Source organism: Oryctolagus cuniculus, chromosome 6, assembly GCF_964237555.1.
Source record: "Oryctolagus cuniculus chromosome 6, mOryCun1.1, whole genome shotgun sequence".
Lineage (NCBI taxonomy): Eukaryota > Metazoa > Chordata > Mammalia > Lagomorpha > Leporidae > Oryctolagus > Oryctolagus cuniculus.
In genome coordinates, this window is record NC_091437.1 from 149,528,416 (window position 1) to 149,554,598 (window position 26,183).

Below are 26,183 nucleotides of genomic sequence, written 5' to 3' on the forward strand. Positions count from 1 at the left end.
AGTTTAAAATTGGAACAATTGTAATGAAGCGTCTAACCCTTACTGCCAAAAGGATAGTGCAGTTAACATTTAATGAGGTCATTGTTGTTCATAAGACTGTGTGTTGTCACTTAAGAAATTTGACTTCTTTAGATAAGTACTACAATTTTACTGCATTTGTGATTGTAGCATATTGGACCAGCTATTCCAGAAGTTAGTTCTGTTTGGTTTAAACTGTACATTTATCATATCACTGGACAAGGACCGCCATCTCTCTTACTATCCAAAGGTACAAGACTTCGAAAACTGCCAGATATATTTCAGGTATGTTACTGTTTTTTAAATTATATGTGTGTAGGGTACACATTGATGAGAGGTATTGTGAATAACTTCTTGTTTTTTTTTTTCTTATTTCCAAATGTCATTTCTGAAATTTCTTTCCAATAGGGTTATGATCGGTTACTAATAACATCTTGGGGTCATGATCCTGGAGTAGTTCCTACATCAAATGTGCTTACAATGTTGAATGATGCTTTAACACATTCTGCAGTTTTAATTCAGGTATAGTTGCCTCATTTGAAACTATCAATTTTGAATTTTTACCACAAAGGTCATAATTTGTCTAGGTTTCTACTGAGTTGTAGTCTGACATCAGTAATTGGAAATTTGTAGAGATAAAAAATAAGCCCTTTAGTAGTATAGGTAGAAGCTACATGGACTTTGAAATTACTCCTAGGTTTTAATTCTAGCCTTACCTTTTCCTAACCAAGTGATTAGTATATTTGTTTCATAGTTTTACTGAGATATAATTCACATACTATATGATTTACTAAGTTAGGCTGTATACCCTTCACAGATATGTACTCAGTTTTAAAGCGTTCTTATCACCTCAGTAAGAAACTTTACACCCTTTAGTTACCACCCTTATTTTCATCTCTTCCCTTTGTCCAGAGAATACTGCCCACCTGTTATCTGTATAGATTTATCTATTCTGGGCACCTCAAGTACATGGACTCATTGTGACTGACTTCCTTAAGTTAGCTGTTTTCAAGGTTCACCATGGTCTGAATCAGTGTGCCATTCCTTTTTTATGGCCAAATAATATTCTGTTTTATGGATATACTGCATTCTGTGTATCTGTTCATTAGTTGGTGGACATTTGGGTCGTGTCTTCGTTTTGGCTATTATGAATATTACGACTATAACCATTTGTGTACAAGTTTCTGTATGGACTTTGTTTTCTTTTCTCTTGGCTCTCTGTATCTTGAGATGGAATTACTGAGTCATATGGTGACTCTGTGTTTACCTGTGTGAGGCAGAGGTCAGGAACATCCGTCCTATGGGCCATGGAAGGCCTGTGATCAAACTCAAAATTGGAATCAAAATTGAACAAATCTATAGCGGCCTAATTTTTAAGTTGATAATTTTGTGTGGCCTCGGAGTGATGTTATAATTATTCAGATGACCCTTGACAGAAGAAAGGTTCCCCACCCATGGTCTAAGGAACTGCCAAAACAGTTTCCAAAGAGGTTGTACCATCTGTATTCCTGCCAACATTTGATATTTTGTGACTTTGAATACAACAACCCTTGTGGGTGTGAAGTGGTATCTCACAGTTTTGCTTTGTGTTTTCCTGATGGCAGATAATATTGAGCCTCTTTTCATGTGCTTATTGGGCTTTATGACACTTTGGTGATGCTACTTAAACCTTGTTTCCCATTTGTAAAATGGAGGTGGCAATTTGTACTATGTGATAGTACTGTGTAATAGTACCTAATAGATAGGCAAGTGACCCTCAGAGGTTGAGGTTGAAAGTGACCTAATAGATAGGCAAGTGACCCTCAGAGGTTGAAAGAATGAAATGATGATATGAAGTGTGTAGCTCACTTTCTGATATATAATAGTTCATTAATAAAGATTTCATCATTCCATTCAACTAATAAATGACTGTTCTGTGTTCTGTGCTAATTCATATGGATACACAGCCCTGGTTCCCTTCATCAAGGAAACGCGGCATCAGCAGTCCCTTTCAGTTTCTGCTTCATGCTGAATAGAATCATCTACAGGGGGAGCATGGAAGAGAAGTACCCAACTCAGCCTTTGGGCAAGGAGTTGGGCTCAGGAAAAGCTCCTTAGAGAAAGGAAGAATGGGTTGAGAATAAAAGGATGAGTTAGAGAGCCAGGAAGGCGGAGGGGTCAGCAAGAATCAGTTGTAGGTCAGGATTCTTTTCTTCACTGCTTCCCCAGTGCCTGGCACAGTGCTTGGCTCATAGTAGTCGCTCAGTTAATGTTCGTTGACTAAATGAATATGAATAGGAAGTGCACAACATAACCCTGGGGCCTAGCAGCCATTTGCTGTTTTTGAGGGATGAGCTGGAGGGTGGTGTTGTGATCAGAGACAAATCTGGAGAAGCAGGCAGAATCTGAGTGCAGTGCACTTGAACATTGTCTGTGGAGCTTGGGCTTTGAGACTGATGGCAGTAGCTACGGGATGCTGAGCGGGGATTCAGCCTGAGCTCAGACTGTGTGGAAAAATGACACCAGAAGCAAGAAGACCAGCCAGGGTTATGTACCGTAGTCTAGTTAAGGAGTAGGGGTAACCTTGACCAGGGAAGCAGAAGTGAAAACTGAAGGGAAAAAATAGATTTAAGAAATACCATAAATTATACAATTAATAGGAGTGGGCATTTGGTACAATGGTTAAGATGCTGCGTGGGCTGCCCCCATCCCATATTGGAGTGCACGAGTTTGCATCATGGCTCCACTTTGACTCCAGTTTCCAGCTAAGATTTATGCTGTGAGACAGCAGATGATGATTCAAGTACGAGGCTCCCTGCCACCAACGTGGGAGAGCCAGATGGAGTTCCTATCTCCTGTTTCTGGCCTGGCCCAGCCTCTGCTGTTGTGGGCATTTGGGGAAGGAGCTCTCGCGCTCGCGCGCTTGCTCGCTTGCTCTTTCTCTCTCTCTGCCTTTCAAATAAAATAATAAATAAAAAATTTTAAAAAATGAATAGAATGAATCAGATGTCCGAGGAGGGTAGGGAGTGAGGGAAGAATGAGTTCTGGATATTAGGCTTGTGAAGGTGGAAGAGTGGCAGTAGTATTGACTAAGAGAATGCGGGAGGAAGAGCCATTTTATGGTGCAGGGGCTGTGTTGTGTTTTGGCATGTCTTACATGAGACGTGTAGACAGGTAATGAAAAATACTCTGAAAGTTGGACAAGAGAGATTTGCTGTAGGTGGTAGTTGAAGCCACAAGAGGGTGAAGTTAGGTAAAGTCAGTGTCTTTACCCATAAACTGGAGATAAAAATTCCTATCTTTATAAATCGTTGGTGACTGAGAGGATAACTTGACAGAAAACGTTTGGCATTGTGTTAGCCGTGGTGCTGGTGGCAGGAGAAGCAGAGTGAGGGCGATTCGTCCTTCCTGTGGCTGTGTCTCAGGTCACTGTTCGTGTCTTTGAGTTCCGGTTTTCTTTACCTGTAAAATGAGGGAGGCTGTGATTGCCGAGGTCTGGTAGAAAGGAGGTATTGAGTGAGTCAAGCCAAGTTAGGTTTTATTTTCTGGGGTTTTTTTTTTTTTTTGGTATGAAAAAACATAGATAAAAAACATAAACAATCGGTAGATGGTGTGTGTTTTTAATGAGTTCATTATGTTTTGCTTTTTCTAAAAAAAAAAAAGCCTCCTGTTCTAAAGTTTATGGAAAAAAAAATCATCTTGCTAGAATTTTAAACATAGTACAGATTTAAATTTTGATTAAAACTATAATTTTATAACAAGCATCTGGTTTATGGTTAAATTGTAAATCTATCAATAGGATAGAAGAGAGCTGTCAGAAATATATTCAAATTGTAGAATGGACAATAATGAGTTTGATTTCTCTTGATTATGTCAAGGTTTCTTGAATTTGAGTAATATGTGGGTCTCTTATAGAAAGTTAAAATTAATAGATCCTCAGTATTAAATTAAATTTTCCATTATAATACTGCTAAATACATGCAAGTGTAAAATTAAATTGTTCATGCTTATTGTTCTTACACAACTGTAATCCCAAACCAAACTTAGGAATTAAATGAAAGCAAAACTTTGAAACAGGAGAAATTCAAAGGAGCAAACTTAATTGTGTTTAATGGATGAAAATAAATGTTATTTGGATGTAGGGTGGGTAGACTGAGTTTTTAAAAGCTTTTTACTTAATTGTACATGTACATGATTCAACAATAAAACACTATTACAAGATTTACAGAGAAAATTGTCATTCCCCTTGTAATCTCATCTACTCAGTGGCTACTTCATATCCTCCAAATCAGATAGTCACATCAGCACCTACTGACTCCTTCTAGAGTTTATATATAAACAAGCAGTTGCACGCTGATGTGCCCTGTGCTTTTTCCATCTAGTTCTTGGAGAGCTCGCCATTGTCTAGTCCATTGAGACCTTTCACTTTCTTACAGCTACATTGAAAATATGTACCAAACTTACTTAGCTAATCCCACATGGGTGGACATTTTGATTGTTTCCAGTTTATAATAATAATGTTGTAGCAAGTAACTTTTCAGTGCATACTTTGTGAGTTTTGTGTTCCTACTCCATGTGATTCTGGGGCTCCTTCTACCACTTTTCTGTCTCAAAATTAGAGTGCACCCTGTGCAAGCGCACTTGACTTGATTCAGTCTTCGTTTGGCTCATATCTGAATTATTTATTAAATCAGCTTCCTTTTTTCATTAGCCAGTATACCCAATTTGAGAAACATTGTCTTACATACCTAATGTGTACATTAGATTGTCATTACTATAGAAAGATAAAAACATTGTTGAAAGTATTTGGATGGAATATTTATATGGGCTAGCCCATCGTGTAGCACAGTACTATTTATTGTCTGAATATCAATTATTGGAAATGTGGATTTCCCATAAATACCTTTCAATTTTTGTTTCTTTATCTTTAGGGACATGGTTTGCATGGGGTAGGAGAAACTGTCCATATACCATTTCCATTTGATGAAACAGAACTACAAGGAGGTACCCTTTGAATTATATCTATTTGACTTTTCAAAATTGGTTATCATGCCAAGAGTTTGGTGGAAAATGTGGCAGGAAGCGAGTTTTAAAAATTTTTAAAGTTCTAGGTTCTGCTGTTAAAAGAGTAGGCAAAAAAGGATTTGGGCATGTGCTTTTTCCTCAAAGAACTGAGAGAAGACCCATGTGGGACAGTGGAGAGAATAGCAGTCTGTGCTGGAGGAGAAGGTGAAGGACAAGGCTTCCTCTGTGTAGCCTTTTGGTTTCTTTGTTTTGTGTATTTGTTCGGAGGCTTGGGAGAAGATAAGTCACAGGGAAGAGTTCATGCTTTGGAAGGTTTTTTTCCCCCTTGATGTTACATACATTCTTTTCCAGGTGCTTAACGGAGTGTTCAATGCAAAGTTTTCAGTGTTGTTTTGCTGATTAGTTGGTCTCTATATGCACACAATTTGTACATATGGACTGTTGTTAGAATTTTAATGATTTCATGTTTCATTTCTAAATTAAAATACACCTTAGGTCATTTAGAAATGGGTGCTGATGGACATTTGCATACTATTTTATAGTTTACAGTTCATGCGCATGTATTTCTTGTCTCAGTGTTTGTTAAATTTCATTTTTGCTATAAGAGAAGAGTTGAGTGAATGCAGAACTTGTGCTCAGTCAAGTAAGTTGGATTCAAGGCAGGAGACACTGTTTAATATTATATATTTGTAGAAATAAATGTGAGCCACAATACATTTGAGGCCATATGCTCAGAATTTCTATAAAAGTAAATTCATTCTTTTCTAACATAGAAGATACCATCTATGTTGAATATTAAAGAATATATGTTCACAAGGAGAACACTGATTAAAACACGCTTACAGAGCACTTTTGTTTTCTGCTTCATGCAGAACTGCTATACTGTAATCTATTTTCCTGGTTCCTAGAATCCTAATATACAGATTTTAGAGAGCAGTGCATGGTTCAAGTGATTTAACATAGGTTAGTTTGTAGAAAAACTTATTACTGTTTTTCTGAAATGTTGTATACTGCTTTACTCCCTTCTTCAAAGTAGGGAAAAGGAAAAGGAGAATTATACAAATCTCCTTCCTTTTCACATGGCTAGACTGCAAAAGCCTCGTTTGAAGGTTAAGATGCTTTCTCCTGTTGTGATTAAATATGTACAGAATCTGGAAAGAAGGGTTCCGTTTTCCTCTTTTCTCTTTTTGGGGCATTTTCTTTTCTCAAAATAGCACCTATTTGGAAATAATAATTCTCTGCAACTAAATCTTGCCATTAATCCTCTAATATTTTACTCATTCTAAAGAAAAAAATGTTTACCTGAAGATGTAGGGTAGTGGCAACTGGATCTTAAAATTTTTATGATCGCAAGAATTAAGATTGCCTTGGGACATTTTTGTGGGAATTAGAAAAACGAAGTATCTTCATATTTGAATATAGAGCCTCTTTCTCTTTTATAAGTTCACATATTTATGAGAACTTGAACTAATACCTAAATAATTTATTAGACATATGACTTTTGAATACATTGTTATCTTCAGTTTCAGTAAGAATAACTTCTCTGAAACACATAAAAAAATTTGTTTTCAATCCATTGCCTGATAGAAACCCAAAAGTTACATTTTCAAGGTAGAACAGAACCACAGAGAGAGGCCTAGGGCCTTTGCCTGTGGCTGACCCTCTTTGTTTACTTTGCAGGTAGTTTGTTTTGCTGTAGCAGATGCTTCCTGAAGACTGTAAATGGGTTATGTGTGAGCAGCATTATTTTGCATTCACATGTAGTCCTACATTGTAATTCATCCTTTTTTAACCTAACCTTAAATTTCTTTATTTTTTAATAGAAAACTTTTATTTAATAAATATAAATTTCGAAAGTACAATTTTTGGATTATAGTGGTTCTTCCCCCATAACCACCTTCTCAGCCGCAAACCATCCCATCTCCTACTCCCTCTCCCATCCCATTCTTCATTAAGATTCATTTTAATTATCTTTATATACAGAAGATCAACTCTTAGACTAAGTAAAGATTTCAACAGTTTGCACCCACACAGACACACAAAGTATAAAGTACTGTTTGAAGACTAGTTTTACCGTTGATTCTCATAATACAACACATTAAGGACAGAGGTCCTACATGGGGAGCAAGTGCACAGTGACTCCTGTTGTTGATTTACATTGTAATTAATCTTTAGAAAGTAGTTCTAACAATTATTTAGTAAAATATATTTAAGTGTTTTGTGTTGAATTATAAATGTATTCACTAATGGATATCAACTCTTTGTTCTTAGAGTTCACTCGTGTCAGTATGGGTGTTCATAAAGCATTGCAAATATTAAGGAACAAGGTGGACTTGCAGCATTTCTGTGGCTACATCACCATGTTGAATGCTTCTAGCCAACTTGCAAGTAGAAAACTCAGTGATGCTTCTGATGAGAGAGGTTAGCTGATATTTGCCTTCTTTGCCTTAAGATAATTTGAGTTTTGAGTGTTTAACACAATATTAATATATAAAAAGCAGCAGAGGGGCAGGTGCTGTGGCATAGAAGGTTAAGCCTCCACCTGCAGTGCCAGCATCCCATATGAGCGCTGGTTTGAGTCCCAGCTGCACCACTTCTGATCCGGCTCTCTGCTAATGACCTGGGAAAGCAGTAGAAGATGGCTCAAGTGCTTGGGCCCCTGCATCCACGTGTTAGACCTGGAAGAAGCTCCTGGCTTCAGCCTGGCCCAGTCCTGGTCCATTGTGGCCATCTGGGAAGTGAACCAGCAGAAGGAAAATATTCTGTCTGTCTGTCTCTCCCTCTCTATCTCTGTATCTCTGCCTTTCAGTTTCAAATAAATAAATAAATAAATCTTTTTTGTAAAAAATAGCAGAACTGTGTGGGATGTTGAATTATTTAATACTTGATGTTTTCTCACTGAAAGATGAGAAATGTTCTGTAGCATCATTTGGATAGATAGCAATTATTCAAGTGGAGAAAATGCTAAGCATGTAACTAAAGAAGAGATGGCTTGGGGTTGGAATTCAAAAGTTAGGGGCTTTAGCCCTGTACTGTCACATTTGCATTTATAGGCTTTGAATGAAGTTAGGTTTATGAGATAATTGTGTCAGAAGTCAAATTTATTTGTAAAAAATGTTTCTAAAATAGATACAGTAGTTTCTCCTTTGTAGTTTTTCTTTTTCTCTTAAAGGTACCATTGTCTTACCCAGATCTAAAATCTTAATTTTGCTTTATCCTCTTTTCATCCAGTTAGTTTCCAAGTTCTATAAATTATGCTTTGTCTCTTACCATTTTTTCTCCTTCCTTCTTCTTCCTTTTTTTTTTTTTTTTTTTTTTTTTAAGATTTTATTTATTTGAGAGTAGAGTTACAAATGAAGAGGAGACAGAGAGAGGTCTTCTGCTGGTTCACTCCCCAAGTGGCACAGTGGCCAGAGCTGAGCCAATCTGAAGCCAGGAACCAGAAGATTGAGCCAGGACATGAACCAGGATGCTGGTGCCGCAAGTAGAGGCTTAGCCTGCTATCCCATAATATCAACCCCTCTTTTCCTCTTTTACAATTATCTATCTCGGGGCTGGCGCTGTGGCATGGCAGGTAAAGCCACAGCCTGCAGTGCCAGCATCTCATATGAGCACTGGTTCGAGTCCTGGCCGCTCCACTTCCGATCCAGCTCTCTGCTTTGCCTGGCAAAGCAGTAGAAGATGGCCCAAGTCCTTGGGACCCTGCATCTGCATGGGAGACCCAAAAGAAACTCCTGACTTCGGATTGGTGCAGCTCCAGCTGTTAAAGCCATCTGGGGAGCGTCTGAACCAGCAGATAGAAGACCTCTCTCTCTCGGCCTCCCTGTAACTCTGCCTTTCAAATAAAATGAATCAATCTTTAAAATAAATAAATAAATAAGATAAGATTCTCTGTCTCTGCCATTCTAGTCTGGATCTTGAAACCTTAAACATGTATTATTGCAACCATTTCCTTCTTAGTTTTCCTTACCTTTCCTTCCTATCTTCAGTTTATGCTGAGATGCCTTACATACATTTTATTTTTAATTTAAAAATCCATTTTCAAGATTCCGGATCTCAAGAGCTCATGCTTGCTAATTGTTTCTGCTGCAGAATAATATGGCTTGTAAGTGGCTTTTGTTGCCACAGTGCCACTGGGAGACCCTCAGTTGAAGTGTCCGTCATTGATTGACCGTATTCCATGAGCCTCTTAGTTGAAACCCAGTGGGTTGGATCGGCTCCCTTTGGGTTAGATATCTACTTCTGGTCCGTTTGTTTTTGGCCAGGTTTCAGCAGCTGACTGTCAGATATCACAGAAGTGTTTTCCGGAGAAGGGTTCTATGGCTCAGGCTGTCATTTTGAAAGCATGTCTATTATAGCTTTCATTTGTTCATTCGCGTTTATGGAATAGCTGCTCAGGTACTGGAGATAATTACACTGGGTCAATATTATTCTGAGATAACTCCAGAAAGGGAGCGAGACAAGTGATCAGTATATGATGTAGAGTTAAGACAGTTCAGAAAAGACCTCTTAGAGAAGATAAAGCTAGAACTGATACTGAAAATTAAGACCTTAGCTAGACAAAAAAAAAAAAAAAAAAATGCTTGTTGTTTTTAGAGGGTGGCAGCCTTTCAGGTAGAGGGAAGTAAAAGGCAGAGGAACTCATCTTGGCCAAAAGAAGGATTTGTTTGACAGTTGTAGAAGGTAAGAATAGAGAAGTAGCAAAATTTAAGAGACCTGAAGGGATCTTATGTGTTCAAACCTATGAGTAGTAAAACAGACTTTGAAGAACAGTAATGTAATCAGACTGCTTATTTCCACAGGGATAGAATGGCTGTAGCAATGATCTCAGTGAAAGTCCAAACTTGTGTTCTGGTTTGTAGATCTTGTTTTTTCAGCCAGAATTTCTCAAGCTTAGCACTGTTGGCATTTGAGGTGGGGAATTCCTAGTTGCCGAGGCTGTCCTGTCTGTGCGTGGTAGGATGTTGAGCATCCGTAGGTATCATTAGCATCCCTGTCTCCAGTCACAACAATCAGGTGTGTCTCCAGACATTGCCAGACACACTTTGGAGGATAAAATTGCCCTCTTGGTTTAGAGCCAATACTTTAGGCCAAAGGTTATTCATTTTTTCCCATTATTATTCTATTGCTTGAAGTCCTCTTTATGTTAAGACTGATGTATTGATAACTTCTGCTAACTACTAGAATCCTGATATTATGTATGTTCTTAAATTTTAAGTAGAACCTGATTTAGCTTCTGGCTCAGATGTGAATGGGAGTACAGAGTCATTTGAAATGGTCATTGAGGAAGCAACTATGGATTCAGTCACAAAGCAAAACTCTGGTAAGGTATTAAAAATTCTTTGTGATTTTATTAGATTAATTTTTGAGGTTTAACTTTTCTGTTAAGTTACTTGTATGTCATTTTTCTGTTTTTATTATCCATAATTTTAAAAGTTTTCTAGGAAAAATGTTTTTATGTTCAGAATGATAGTTGAGGTACAGTCGTGTATCACTTAACATCACAGATGTGTTCTAAGACCCAAGTCCATTAGTGATTTCATTGTGTGAACATCATAGAGTGTACCTTGACCAACTGCAGATTGCTAAGATGTCACTGTACTATTTATGGAACCACCACTGTTCAGGCAGCTTGCCATCGACCAGCCTTTGGTATATGGCCTATGGTTGTGCTATAAAATGACTTGAGAATAATGACTTAAGTTTCATTATTCCTGGGCTAAATATTTTGATTCCTTCTTTCATTGTGCATATGTCTTGCAATACACTTTTTTGAACAAATGACTACTTTGAATGCTTGATGAAAGCTGTGTGCCTTCGCCCCAGACACATGTATGCCCTCAAAAAAATACTGTTCTTTTTCCAAGATCAGTTGGCGCTTCAAGTCCACTTCACCTTCCAAGCCACTGATGGATATCACTGGGGTTGGATCTGTGAACCTCAGCTTAAGAAACCCCTGTCAGTCATATAATATAGGCTACTTAAAATTTAAGTTTATGTCTCTTTCTTTAGGTATCACAACAGAGGCAGACTGGGTTCCTCTTGAACTATGCTTTGGAATTCCACTGTTCAGTTCAGAATTAAACCGGAAAGTTTGTAGGAAAATTGCAACGCATGGCCTTTGCAGAAAAGAAAGGTGAGGGTTTATTACATTCACCGTCGTCTTTTATCTGCCTGGTTTTTGAGATGGCAGTGAATGGTTACTGTGTCTTGAGTCCTTTTATTGTACACATGAACATGTACTTGCCCTATGTATATTTATTGCTTGAGTAAAAATTGCTAGTTTAAGAGTTCTGCTATATTTTTCGAAGTAAAATTTAATAGGCCAGGCATTAGGCATAAACAGACATTTTGGGCACAAGTGTTGGTTAATTTTATGTTTACTTAGTTACCCAGATTTGGTAAGGGTATGATGAAATTGATGTGTCTATGGGGTGTAAGCCTTTTTAAAATACGTAAATGTTCGTAGGACATTTCTCTTGTGTGCTTCCCTTTTCATATTCATACCCTCAGTATATTTTATATACTGTATATATATATTATATTTATATTTTTGTGGAATCATGGCATCTTTCCACAGTTTTCTCCACTTTTACATTTCCTAAGATGAGCATGTATTGCCTTTGGAGAGGACATGTAGGTTTTGTCTCTGTGCCGACTGTGACCCCTGGGAGTGGCTGCTAGGCGGCAGTGCTGTAAGGTTCTCGGCCGAGCTGGGCTAGCAGGAACGTCACTGAGTCTTAACCATCACAGTGGGTGGCTTGGAGGGATGAGAGCCACACAATGCCTTAACTTCTTTGTTCAGGAAGACAGAATTGGAAACAAAGAGTTCATTTAATTGACTTACTGTGGCTCCATCTGGGGCTCCTGTGTGGATGGCAGGGGCCCAATGCTTGGGCCATTTTCCCTGTGTTTCTGAGGTGCATTAGCAGGGAAATGGATTGGAGGTGGAGCAGCCGGGACTTGAACTGGTGCTCGTCTGGGATACTGGCGTCTCAGGCAGCTGCTTAAGCTGCTGTGTCACAACGCTGTCTCCTAAAATGGCTTTGAATGTACTTATTTCTCCCAGTTAATAAAAGAAGCAGAAATTTCACTGATGGAAAACATTGCAGAGGTTTTCAGAAGTTTTTATGTGTTTAATTAGAATATGTGTGTATGTAAATGCTTAACTTGCTGAAAGTAAATTCTTGTGAAACATTAGATCTTGTTACTATATTTGCTTTGAACTTTTTCTTTCCCATTTTTTCAGCCTTCAGAACCTCTTACATTCCAGTAGGAAACTCTCTTTACAAGTCCTTAACTTCGTTCACTCATTCCAGGTAACAACAACAACAAAAAAAAAACAAAAAAAAAAAACCAAAAAAAACCCAGAAAATCCAAATGGTATTTGTACAGAGCTTTATGGTCTGCAAAGCATTTCAGGGACTGTTTCTTTGAGTCTTCATGCCAGCATGACATGCAGCAAGCATTAACTGTGCTGTATAAATGCAGACTTTGAGACTCCAGAAATTCATTGGCTTGCGCATTTCATTGGCCAGGTCTTCAGAGATTAAAGCTTGAACTCTTTATTTTGTGCTAATGCTGCACTTAGCCGAGCTGTTGCTGTGGGCTGTGGACCATGCTAGGCACTGGGTCTTGGGGCGGGTGCACTTCCATTAACATCTGCAGCGATTCTCCACTGTGGGGAAGGACTTGGAAGTTGTGGCCTCACGGGGTCTTTTTGTCTTTTCCCCTGGAAAGAGAAGATATCCTAGACTTGATCTAGAGATAATCTCTTAGAATGGAATATCTTTTTTTTTTAATTAATGAATATGGCTCATTTTTAAAGAATTATTTTATTTGAGAGAGACAGAGACAGATCTCCCAGCCGTTGGTTTGCTCCCCAAATGACCAGGACTGGGTCAGGCCAAAGCCAGGAGCTGGAAACTCAATCCAGGTGTCCCATGTAGAAGACAAGGACCCAGCTACTTGAGCCGCCCCTCGCTGCTTCTCAGTCTGCACACTAGCAGGAAGCTGGAATCAGGAGACTTGAATCCAGGATCTCTGATAGGGGATGTGGTGTCTCAGGCAGCAGCTTAATTGCTTTACCAAATGCTTGTCCAAGAATAGGATAATTCTGTTCAGAGTAGCTGATCGGACATTCTGAAATCAGTATTTGGAGTGTTGTCTCGCTCATTCATTCCTAGAATAAATGCTTGAGTCTATCATGTATCAGACCCTTTGCTGAGTGCCAGGGAGACAGTGTTCTGTAAGACCTTGTTGGAGCTTATAGTGTTCTATGAAACAGTAATCAAATAGACAAAGTAATTACAGATTTGAAGATGTGATCCAAAGATAGATCTCATTTAAAGATAAGAGATAACATATAAGCCAAACCTAAAGGATGGAAAAAATATTCCAGGCAGAACTTAGTAGGTGCAAAGGTTCTATTCAGGAAGGCACTCAGGGTACAAAGTACAAGGTGGCCAATGAGGCAGAAACCTCACGCTGGAGGCATAGGGCTGTAGGGTACTGGGCCTTTGGGGGTATGTTACACTTTGTGTGTCATGCCGAATGCAAAGAGAAACAAAGTCTTTTAAACAAGGGAGACACGTAATCTCTGATCATGTAAAAGTAGGAGCTACTGTTTGGAGTACAGATTAGAAAGGAACAAAGGTAGACACAAGGTGAGGAGCTGTTTCACTACTCGTGAGAGAGATGCTGGGACTGAGTGCTCTTTTTCACTGACAGATTTTTCCCTAATAAGTCTTTTTTTTTTTTTTTTACACATATACACTGTTACATCAATGAATTGTATTATAAAATACATAAAGTGGTAATTTTATAAGGATACGTAAATAGAGAAATTCTAAAATTGTCAGTTCTGTAACCTCCTTTGGAGTGAGTACTTGACTTTGGAAACAACTGGCTTTGGCCATGGGAAACAAATAAGGTAAACTAATTTGTGCTGTTCTGGAGACAGATTAATAAAACTTGATGATGAATTAAGTATGAGAAAAATATTGAGGATGTAGAGCAAGGTAGAAATAATTATTCTTGATTTCTGAGTTAGCCAGAGCTGTGTGGAGTAGGGAAGGCTGGGGGAGCGGAAAGGACATAATTTAGTTCGGTTATGGACGTGCTAAGCGTGGAATGAATGAGGGGACATCTGAGAGGAGACGTCAGCTTGACAAAGGGATGCCTGTGCCTGCAGTTCTCAGGAGCGTTCTGTGCTGAATGTGTGGATCCGAGCAGCCTGGCGCGGATGGGTTGTTCTGGTGCTTAGTGTAGGTTTTTAAGAGGCTCTCTCCTATTGGGTGATACTTTGAGACAGGCCCAGTTTTCCCTGAATTAACCTTTTCCTTACTCCATAGCCTCATAGCATAGTATTTCTTTTAATCTCTAAACATTTAGTACTTGTATCAATTTTCTATATATGCGTACCTGCCATTGATTATCTGGGGCTTGTGATGTAGATCTCTGTGTGTGCTATGGTGCTTTGCATTCCATAAACATTTCTCATATTGCTCATTAATTATGTTAAATAGATTTGATTTGGTTAGGTGGTTTTGGTAAAATCGAATATGGAATATTTCTTGTTTCTTGATCTTTTAGGAAGGTGCTTCAACATTGGATATTCAGACAGAGCCCAGTTTTTCAAGTTTGATTTCACAGTCATCCTGTGGCGATATGGGAGTTCCACTTCCTGCAAAAAACTTAGTATTTCAAGACGGCATCTTATCAGAATGGAGTGGGCGGTCGCCTTCTTCACTTCTTGTTGCTAATCTCCATTTGCAATAATTTGGTTACACCATTTGTTGCCCACACTTTCTGCCTTTTTTTCCTCCTTGACGTTAGCTTTATAGTGTCAGCTACTAAAAAGCATCCTGCTGCTACAGTGCGGTCCTTGCTTACCTGAGACTCAGAGTTTGGGGAACATGTTCATGTTTTCTGAAGTTTTGTTCATTATTGCACCTCTTGTTGCAACAAAGTGCTTTTTAGCAGCCAGCACTGTATTTTTTACCTTGAGACAATCTGCATTTCTTTTATAAAACTACAAATATACTTTATAGGCTTTATGATGACTGTTATGTTTATAAGCAGTCACTATGAATATTGCAATGGTAATTTTATATGTTAGTTTATCAAACATAAATCTTGTTTAATTTTATATTTTGTTACCTACAGTTTATGGGATCAAAGGAAGAGATGGAACTCTTCCTCTGAAAGGCTTCTTGGTACTCGTGGTAGTAAAACTGTAAAACAATAAGCATCCAGTACTGAGAGATGAGATGACGGGGCATTAAGAATTCCTGTGGATGTCTGTAAATTATGTATGTCAGTTGACCATTGTTGAAGATACGTAGATCAGTATAGTCACGTATAACATAACCTTGGTTTCTGAGGTCTTAACTCAGATGATGACTCTTCGTTGACATCTCATGAGAAGCTTTGGAAAACATTCTATTTTTAAACAGTGTTTATATGTGGACTTCTGTTGTCACTCACTTTGGGCTTTATATTTTCATAGAGTCTTTATGGAAAAAAATGGAATTCATTTTCCACTCTTATAGCTGCAGCTGTTGCACGTTTTCATCCTGATTTGTTTGTAGTATTACCAACGAATTGTTATAGAAATTGAATCTGATGTTTTCAAACCAAGGATTGTGATTTTGCGTAGAATCACACGTCAGAAGCACTAAGGCTGTGTCTTCGGATCAGAACACTAGAGTGCGAAACCTACGTTGAAAACAGATTCTTAGGCAGTCTGGATATTAAAGGTATTTGGATGAAGTGATACATTGAATCTCTTTCAAGGCATTTCTTAAGTCATTGGTTCTTTCAATATCTCAAATGTTAATTAGAATAATTGGAATCACTTTTCGACATGTCAGGTTACCTTCCTTGGGAAGTTTGTGCAGTGTTATAGTTTAGCTCCTTTTGTAGGGTAATGGTTTGCTAGTTTAAAACTGTTAACTAAACTAACTGATCAAACAACATTGTATCTAAAATACTAAAGCACTAAAAAAATTGGGAATGTTATAACCTAACCATTTTGGCTGGCAATTTTTGTTATTTATAGAAGTGATATTTGTGTATTTAACATACTTCTGGAAATATATGCCTTTCTTAAAACTGTTAATATAACCATGCATTCAATGGCCTATCTGTAGAACTGAGTATTTTGGACCAGGTTACCTGTGGCACAGTCAGTGCTGTGTTGGGGGGGTTGAATACAGTAATGTTTAGTTTTCTACTTTATCTCATATAAGGTAGAAACCATGTGTATGTTGTTTGTCTATAAAAGGAGAAATGCATATTAATATTAAAATACTTTCTTATGACTGTGAATCACTCATTTATTTTTCCAATAATTGATATTGTACATTCCTAGTGCTCTTAGGTATGTATGTATGTATGTATGTATGTAACTTTTATAGGTCTTCAACTGAAAGTTGTAATTATTTCTTTTGATCAGGGCCCTATAATCTCATTTTAATTTGCTTTATTTGAGTTAACCGTAGTTTATTTATTCTTGTATTAACAGTATAAGCCAACTGTAATGATATGCCCACTAATAAAGAGTTGAACATTGGTAGTTGTTGGCAGTAAACCTAACTGTTGGTGAGTTTAAAGCTTAAAACACAAGAGTGATTTGCTGCTATATTTCCTTTGAGTGGTAATGGAATAAGAAGCTGAACCTGACCCTGATCATGGATTTTAGGGAAAGTGCTTAGAAAATACAAGGTCACCCCTGGTTTCTGGTGCTGAATGACGACACAGTGACCATCCGATTCCCAGCTGGAGCCCCCTGTGCTCTTAAGGAGGGGGAGTCTGCATTTTTAGAGCTATTAGAAAAGCGTGAAAAGCTGATGTTTGTCTTTGCTTTATGAATTTGGATTTGTTTCCTTCAAATATTAACTCATGTAAAGGATGCATCCCTTACCTCTTCCAAGTGTTGATCCAATCCAACAAAAACATAAATTTAAGATATGGACTGTTATTTGCCAAAGATTATTCATGAAACAAAATTTGCCAATGTTTAATTTCATTTGGCTTTGTGCAGCCTCCCCTCCTTTCTTCCCTCACCTCCTAAAACAGCTTAAACCATGGCAAACATTATTAAGTAATCAAGAGGAAAAAAATTATCAAAAAGGGCATACTTATAGATTCTAGTATGGTATAATTTCACCTCTCAAATAAGTCTAAAGAAATTCAACTTTTATATCATTAAAAAATAGGATCATCTGATATCTTTCATTTATTTGCTTCTTTCTTTTGTTTAATATGTAATCAGATGATTTTGTATTTGTTTTTTGGGGCATATTGGTTTCTTTTATGTGATATTTTCAGTTTCTCTGCCATTTGTGTCTTTTTTATGTTTAATGTTTCAAATACAGTTTGAATTAAAAGGTTTTAAAGTACCAAAACTGTAATGAATACAGTGGATTGTTTTGTTATGTTCATATTATACAATGAAATGTACAAAGTGTTGTCAATTTGATTATTGACACATATAACATGTTTACAAATAAACTGTGGTGTTGATCAAGTTACTGCAAAAATGTGTAAAATCTTCTGAACGTTCTTTTTATTTATTTATTTTTAAAGATTTTATTTATTTATTTGAGAGGTAGAGTTACAGACAGTGAGAAGAAGAGACAGAGAGAAAGGCCTTCCTTCTGTTGGTTCACCCCCCCAAATGGCTGCAGTGGCTGGAGCTACGCTGATTCGAAGCCAGGAGCCGGGTGCTTCCTCCTGGTCTCCCATGCGGGTGCAGGGCCCAAGGACTTGGCCCATCCTCCACTGCCTTCCCAGGCCACAGCAGAGAGCTGGACTGGAAGAGGAGCAGCCATGACTAGAACCGGCACCCATATGGGAAGCGGAGGATTAACCTACTGCGCCATGGCGCCGGGCCCTGAAAGTTCTTTTTAAATAATCAGATACAGCTGTGCTTTCAGTGCTGTTCATATTTTTGAGGAAAATAACTTTTATAGCAATATCAGATTTACAGAAAAGTTAGAGATAGATCTGAGATGTTCTGTCCCCTTCACTGAACTTCTAATGTCAACTTCTTACATAAATTATGATACAACTGTCAAAACTCAGCCATGAACACTAGCAGAACACTGTTTACTAAGCAGTACACTCCCCTGGGCTTTTAGCAGCTGTCCCACTAATGTGCTTCTGGAACCCAGGCCAGGACACGCATGTACGTAGTCACCGGTGCTTCCTCGGTGTCCTCCGACATGTGACAGTTTCTGGGTCTTCCGTGGCTGCTGTAGGAGTGCTGGTCAGTGACTGGAGGATGTTCTGTGTGGGTTCATCTGCTGTGTTCCCACGGTTAGACGTCTCAGGAAGGTGATGTGTTCTTCCTGGCGAGTCCTATCACTGAGCACTTGATGTTGGCGGCCGTTACTGCTGACGTCCCTTCTCTCTAAGGTGCTGTCTGCCAGGTTTTCCCCTGCCTTTTGTACTTCATTCTTTGGAAGAGAGTCACCAAGAGAAGCCCACACTCGATGGGAGAAAAATTTAGCTCCACAGTCCAGAATGAGTGTATGTTACATATAGGTATTTTTATGATTGTTTAAAGAAAATTTGTTACTTTTCCCTGAATTTTAAATTTATTTGATCATTTTTATTTGTATGAGTTCATTTTATTAGTATGAGTTGTTTATTTTGTCCTTTGGGTTAAAATCTCATCCTGTTAATGATTTTGTTGTGCAGCTTGGGACTGAAGCAAACAAAGGAAGGGGGGTGGGCAGTGTCATGGGAAGTAGGAAGCGCTCTGAGGAGGCAGCACTGAGGGCTGAGGCTCAGAGGAGCTCCCCTTGGAGCTGGGACCTGGTGCCATCTGGTGCAGCAGCAGTTGCGAGTCTACCTAGCCAGTTCAGCAAGCCCTTCTCTCTCAATGAGGAGAGGAGCACAAGGTAGCCAGGTGGCAGCCCCGCGTGCCAATGCGATGGAACCACTGTGTTCCCTGGAGGAAGCATGTCAGCTCCGGGAGCCTAAAGCCTCCAGATGGAGGGCAAAATGCTGCAAGCGGTGTGTGGGGTGCAGTGGGAAAGGAAGCCACTCGCGTTGCTATTCCTGGCTATGGAGAGCACGTGGAGAGGCAGCACCACACGTGACCACGGATGCCAAGCAGACAATAGAAGAGCCTGAAGCTCCAGTGTGAGGCTTGCTCGTGGGAGCTCTGGAATACCCAGGAGGGGTATAAATCGGCACAGTCTTGTGAAGTTGAGTATTTGCATATCCGGAACCAGGAATTCCAGTCCTAGAAAGTAGCAGCGTGGTTTGTAATTGCTGATATTGTGATAGCAAAAACTGGACACAGTGCCGCGGCTCACTAGGCTAATCCTCCGCCTTGCAGCGCCGGCACACTGGGTTCTAGTCCCAGTCGGGGCGCCGGATTCTGTCCCGGTTGCCCCTCTTCCAGGCCAGCTCTCTGCTGTGGCCAGGGAGTGCAGTGGAAGATGGCCCAGGTCCTTGGGCCCTGCACCCCATGGGAGACCAGAGAAGTACCTGGCTCCTGCCATCAGATCAGCGCGGTGCACCGGCTGCAGCGTGCCGGCCGTGGCAGCCATTAGAGGGTGAACCAACGGCAAAAAGGAAGACCTTTCTCTATCTCTCTCTCACTGTCCACTCTGCCTGTCCAAAAAAAAAAAAAAAAAAAAAAAGTGGACAGATGAGTGTGTGACATTCACATATGGATATTCAAATGTAGTTCAGAAATAAAAATGGTGACACTCTATTAGTGCTTTTAAATGACAGTGACCGCTTACAGATGGAGTAGATGTGCGAGGATGTTAATCCTAGTTTTCTTTTTATGTTTTCTTCTGGGTTTGGCATTGGCTGTTTTCTCTGAGTTCCTTTTCTCCGTGGTTCCACGAGTTTTCCTATAAAGCCTGCTGATGACCTCTATAAGAGAGCGTGTCACCCAGTCGCAGCGGGGTCAGGACACGTGGCTGGGGCTGCTTGAGTGGTGACCATCACTGAGCGGGGAGTGATGCCCCGCTGTCAGGATCTGTGGGTGTTTTCTCTGGGTCCCAGCCGTGTTACATGTCAGTAATAATGGCCTGGTGGGGACACCCGCGATGTTCCTGGCTTGAGGGCAGCCTCCCCAGAAGTACCTTCTACTTCCTGCCCGTTGTAAGTGCGGCTACCAAATGGCGGGAGGTGGAAAGGTAGGTAGAGCTTCCCCAGTTGGAATTCAAGCTTGCGCTTTGCTGTGTTCTTAGTTGCGGGTCTTACTCTACTCCGGCCTCTCTGGTTCGTTTCCCCTTCCTATCCTTCCTGAAGGAGGAGGTGGGATCTGGGTGGTGGGGTGGTCGTCAATGCTCTCTATGATGATTTTTTTTTTTTTTTTAATTTCAAGATACTTTCTTTTCAAAGCAGGTCGCACCACTAAGCTTCTGCCCATCCTGCCATTGTACAAGCTACAAACGCTTGCTCAGCAGCTGCGGGACTGAGGGGCACCCTTCAGTAGCATGTTTGAAAAGTGAATAAAAATCCATATAAAACAAATACTCTGTTGCCATAGAAACACAGATAAGTATGACCCCATCTCCCAGTCTTCCATATTGCTGTGCCAGCCCTACTCTTAGACTTTTCAAAACTAGCAGTAATTAAGTTAAATATTCCCCCCCAAATCCATTAATTCAAGCTATGCTCGCAATGAACAGCTGCGAAGTGGTATCGACACGTTAATACGAGCCGAAGTGCAAGTCGCTGGGTGCCCACGTTAATATGAGCCGAAGCGCAAGTCTCTGGGTGCCCACGTTAATATGAGCCAAAGCGCAAGTCGCTGGGTGCTGCTTCATTCCACTTTGCTGAGCACAGGAAGCAGGCAGGGTGCTGATAGCCTGCTCCTCCACCTCGGGTGGGAAGTCATGGTTCTGGATTTGCTACGTAAGTCACCACATGGGTCCCGACATCACGTAGTAGGTAGTGGGCCTCTGGAATCCATTGACAGTCGAAGCAGCAGCAACGGTGTGGGCACCCATGTTTTCAGAGGGCATCCAGTCACCCGCCTGCGTTTCAGGCAGGTCACAGCGCTCAGCAATCCCATCACGGCCATCACACGTGCGGCCCTGTGGGCTGCATGAGTAGTACTTATCTGGTTTGGGTCTCTCCGCTGTAGGCACATAATGCATCAAGAGCTGCTCACTGGCCACCTCGTCATCATCAGAGCCTGCTCCTGTGAGACAAGTTTTCTGGCAATGATATTACCAGCAAGAGTGAAGGCTGAGGCAACATACTGTCTGCCTGGCTCAGCTGTGATTCTCACTCGAGAGTCTGAGGGACAATGCTTGGCCAGTGCTGGGCTGATCTCTTCAAACTTAAACTTCACATCCTCAGATCCAGGAAAGCCCCCGCCAATGTCAAGCAGGTACATGTGGAATCCGACCTCAGCTCCCACGTCAGAGGCACAGTGGGCATCAGGAGGTTTCAGGATCAGTACAGCCACTTCCCACGTGGAAGCTGACACCAATGACATCCGTATTGAGCTCTTTCGTTCGTTCCAAGAGAAGCCTGCTGGTTTTGTGTGTGGCACCCTATTTAACACCAAGGCGACAGACTGCTTTAGAATCATCAGTGGCAATCCGCAAAACCAGCCTGGCCTTTGGAGGTGCTGTGGCAGCTTCCATCAACTCCACCTCACTATCAAAAGTCATCATCTAGATGCCACTGCTGGGGGCATACTTAATCTGAGACACCTGCTTATGAGGGTTTGCATAAATCCTCTCTGGAGGTACCTGAGACCCTGCACCAACTGGATTTCAGTCTTGCTAGCACGGTCAAATCCAGCCCCAGTGGTAGCCAGGGTCTTTATTAGGGCTCTGCTGTCATTACATTTGATTGCATACAAGGGAGTCACATGAGGAAGAGCTTTAATCCATCTTAGAGGTTTCTTAAGAATGTCTCCAGGGGCCGGTGCGGTGGCGCAGTAGGTTAATCCTCCGCCTGCGGCGCCCGCATCCCATATGGGTGCCGGTTCTAGTCCTGGCTGCTCCTCTTCCAATCAAGCTCTCTGCTGTGGCCTGGGAAGGCAGTGGAGCATGGCCCAGGTGCTTGGGTCCCTGCGCCCACGTGGGAGACCTGGAAGAAGCTCCTGGCTCCTGGCTTCAGATTGGTGCAGCTCTGGCCATGGCAGCCATTAGGGGAGTGAACCATTGGAAGGAAGACCTTTCTCTCTCTCTTCCTTTCACAGTCTGTAATTTTGCCTCTCAAATAAATAAATACAATCTTTAAAAAAATAAAAAGAATGTCTCCAAGATCCGAAACATTGAAAGCATCCTTGTCATCAGGGGATACTTCATTAATTTTTTGGTCCAGAATGTCCTTGCCAGTAAAGCCTTCATCAAGGAAGTGGCAATCAAACTTCATGATCCAAGTTGTTCATGGCTCCTTGATGTCCCTCTAAAATGAACCAAAATGGAAAACTAAGTTGAATTTTTTTTTTTTTAATTTCACAGATAGAGTTAGACAGTGAGAGGGAGAGACAGAGAGAAAGGTCTTCCTTCCATTGGTTCATTCCCCAAATGGCCGCTACAGCTGGCGCTGTGCCAATCCAAAGCCAGGAGCCAGGTGCTTCTCCCTGGTCTCCCATGTGGGTGCAGGGCCCAAGCACTTGGGCCATCCTCTACTGCCTTCCCGGGCCACAGCAGAGAGCTGGACTGGAAGAGGAGCAACCGGGACAGGACCGGCGCCCATATGCGATGCGGGTGCCGCAGGCGGAGGATTAACCAACTGAGCCACAGCGCTGGCCCCTAAGAGATGAAATTTAAAGAAATTATTTCTAGCTTCTCACAAAGGCAATTCTTCAGGAATTTGAAGTCCTGTGTATCCTCAGAGCTACAGTGGAAATGTTCTCAGGGCACCCTGGCACTGCGGGCTGGCCCCGCGGAGACGCCGCCACCACCCAGTCCTGAGCCAGAGGAGCGCCCCGCTGCCTGCCACAGCGTCCCACCACCCGTCAGCCGCCTTGCTCCCGCCCGCCAGAGATGTCGCTTGAGGTGGCTCCTGAGCTGGGGGCAGAGGGCGGCTGGCAGTGTTGATTGCAGGGACTGACCTGTTTGTTGTTTTTTTTTTTAAGATTTTTTTTATTTGAGAGAGTTACCGACAGCGAGAAGGAGAGACAGAGAGAAAGGTGTTCCAACTGCTGGTTCACTCCCCAAATGGCCACAAAGGCCAGAGCTAAGCTGACCCGAAGCCAGGAGCCAGGAGCTTCTTCCAGATCTCCCACGCAGGTGCAGGGGCCCAAGGACTTGGGCCATCTTCCACTGCTTTCCCAGGCCATAGCAGAGAGCTGGGTCAGAAATGGAGCAGCCAGGACTAGAACCAGCACCCATATGGGATGCCGGCACCATAGGTATAGGATTAACCTACTGTGCCACAGCCCCGGCCCCATGAATTCTTGTTTTCTGATGAATTCCCCTTTCTCTGTTCGCAAAGCCACCTGGTGATCCCAGATCGCTGCTTTCCGTCTTCATGCCCTTTGAGTTTTATCGGTGATGGTTTCTGTGGTTTTAGTGGGTGGTTTGCAAGAGGAGAAAAGTGCAATGTTTTCAACATTTTCAACTCAGAAAGCCTCATAAGAATTTATGGGGCTTGGATTTCCGGCAAGATGGCGGAATAGGAAGGGAGCACACTGATAGTCTGGGGAGAGATAGTTTGATAAAAGTGGAGATACTGCAGGTTCAAGGAAGAGTGGGGGAGGAAACAGCGGAGGAAACTCTTCCGGAACGCGTGACTCACAGCGGACCTGCGTGGAGAGCGTGGGAGCCCACAGTTCGGGACATCAGCGACAGACTCAACACACCAGCGCTGGAACGCGAGGTGAGCCGAACCTCGATGGCCCGAGACACCAGCAGGCAAGCGGAGAGAGGAGACTAGAGGGAACGACCCCCGGGGGGGGGGGGGAGTTCACAAGGCTAACTGGAAGAGAGAGAGAGAGAAAAAAAAGGGTGACTAGTACGGACACGGACACGGGTTTCTCTCTCTCCACTCACCTCTCAAGGGCGAGCAAGACAAAGAGCAGGCGCCATCTTGGACAAACGTCATAAGCAGAGCGACCTCAGGTCTGCACCGGCCCTGAGCCTAGCAGAAAAACCTGACTCTGGGCGGGGCGAATTAACAGGAGATTAGGAGCTAGTAAATTTGTGGTGCTACTGAACTGAGACTGTGAAAAAAGAGACGGTGGGGGAGAGAACTCACGGAATTCACGTGAGCACTCTCCAGAGACGCTATAATTCCGTAACTTTGGCAACCCAGTGGGAGGCTGAAGGAGATTTTGAGCCCACTCTGAGGGCCGAACAGATTCCCTGTGGGGATCTTGGGAAAGAGCTTCCGATCTCTGGCTCCTGTGGGTATATCATTTGCCTGCTAACTACCTCCAACTTCATTCAGCTGTGCGGAATTACTTCCCTTTTGAATCAAAAAAAAAAGAGAGAGAGAGAGAGAGAGAGAGGTTTACCACGCCTAACCTGGGAGTGTCACCTTTGGCACACCAAACAGAGCTCTCAGGCCACACCCATCTCAAGCCCTAAGGCTCCATCAAAAACAGATAGTCCACTTAATCTAGAGCCATAGTATAACAAGAAAAAGCACCACAGTGAAGAAACCAAATATCTCCAATATGCCAAATAACAAACGCAAAAACCGAGGTAATAAAAACAAGGAAGTCACCATGACGCCCTCAAATGAAAAAGACACCCCAATTCAAGATTATGAAGATGATGACATAGAAGAAATGCAAGAAGCAGATCTCAAAAAATTGATAAGAACATTAAGAAGTTCTCAAAAACAAATTCTGGAACTACACAAATCCTTAATGGACAAGATAGAAAATCTCTCTCGTGAAAATGAAATATTAAGGAGGAATCAAAATGAAACGAAACAACTAGTACAACAGGAAACTGTGATAGTGACTGAAGTGAAGAATTCAATAGATCAAATGAAAAACACAATAGAGAGCCTTACAAACAGAATGGGTGAAGCAGAAGAGAGAATATCGGACTTAGAAGACAGAGAACAGGAAAGGATACAGTCAGACCAAAGAAAAGAAGAGGAAATTAGAAATCTGGAACATATTGTCGGGAATCTTCAGGATACTATTAAAAAACCCAACATTCGGGTTCTAGGAGTTCCTGAAGGCATGGAGAGGGAGAAAGGATTAGAAGGCCTTTTTAGTGAGATATTAGCAGAAAATTTCCCAGGTTTGGAGAAGGACAGAGAAATCCTAGTACAGGAAGCCCACAGAACCCCTAATAAACACAACCAAAAGAGATCCTCACCACGACACGTTGTAATTAAACTCTCCACAGTGAAACATAAAGAAAAGATCCTAAAATGTGCAAGAGAGAAACGTCAGATTACTCTCAGAGGATCTCCAATCAGACTCACAGCTGACTTCTCATCAGAAACTCTAAAAGCTAGGAGGGAATGGCGAGATATAGCCCAGGTACTAAGAGAGAACAACTGCCAGCCCAGAATATTATATCCTGCAAAGCTATCATTTGTGAATGAAGGTGAAATAAAGACTTTTCATAGCAAACAGAAATTGAAAGAATTTGTTGCCACTCGTCCAGCCCTGCAAAAGATGCTTAAAGATGTGTTACACACAGAAACACAGAAACACGGTCATCAATATGAAAGAAGGTAAAGGAAGGAAACCAAGGAAGGAAACCTCACAGCAAAAGATCACAGGGAATTCAAAGCATATATTAGAACTTATCTTTGGCAAATGGCAGGGCAAGGTTACCACTTATCATTAGTCACTTTGAACGTGAATGGCCTGAACTGTCCAGTTAAAAGACACCAATTGGCTGCTTGGGTTAAGGAACAAAACCCATCTATTTGCTGCTTACAAGAAACACATCTTTCCAACAAAGATCCATACAGACTGAAAGTGAAAGGCTGGAAAAAGATATACCATGCCAACAGAAATGAAAAAAGAGCGGGCGTAGCCATCTTAATATCGGACAACATAAACTTTACCACAAAAACTGTTAAGAGAGACAAAGAGGGACACTATATCATGATTAAGGGATCAATTCAACAGGAAGATATAACAATTATCAATGTATATGCACCTAACTACAGGGCACCAGTTTATCTAAAAGATTTATTAACGGACTTAAAGGGAGACTTAGACCCCAATACAGTAGTACTGGGGG

The 26,183-nt window shown here is 41.3% G+C and overlaps 1 protein-coding gene and 1 pseudogene across 4 annotated transcripts in view; one reads left to right on the forward strand and one right to left on the reverse strand.

Moving 5' to 3' along the window:
* FAM91A1 (family with sequence similarity 91 member A1) overlaps window positions 1-17,567 on the forward strand; it is a 50,403-nt gene extending 32,836 nt beyond the window's left edge. For 2 of the 4 annotated variants that reach the window (XM_002710763.5, XM_051844794.2), the window contains 8 exons: window positions 169-303; window positions 427-540; window positions 4,929-5,001; window positions 7,294-7,443; window positions 10,241-10,345; window positions 11,035-11,158; window positions 12,272-12,341; window positions 14,617-17,567. In XM_002710763.5, coding sequence (XP_002710809.3) covers window positions 169-303; window positions 427-540; window positions 4,929-5,001; window positions 7,294-7,443; window positions 10,241-10,345; window positions 11,035-11,158; window positions 12,272-12,341; window positions 14,617-14,802 — 957 coding nt within the window. In that variant the 3' untranslated portion in view covers window positions 14,803-17,567. Of the gene's footprint in view, window positions 1-168; window positions 304-426; window positions 541-4,928; window positions 5,002-6,702; window positions 6,879-7,293; window positions 7,444-10,240; window positions 10,346-11,034; window positions 11,159-12,271; window positions 12,342-14,616 lie in introns of those variants that run through there. The other 2 variants (XM_008255884.4, XM_017341515.3) reach the window with 2 other exon arrangements.
* A 3,351-nt stretch (window positions 17,568-20,918) lies between these two features.
* LOC100351900 (ornithine decarboxylase pseudogene) lies at window positions 20,919-23,498 on the reverse strand (annotated as a pseudogene).
* Window positions 23,499-26,183: the final 2,685 nt, after the last annotated feature.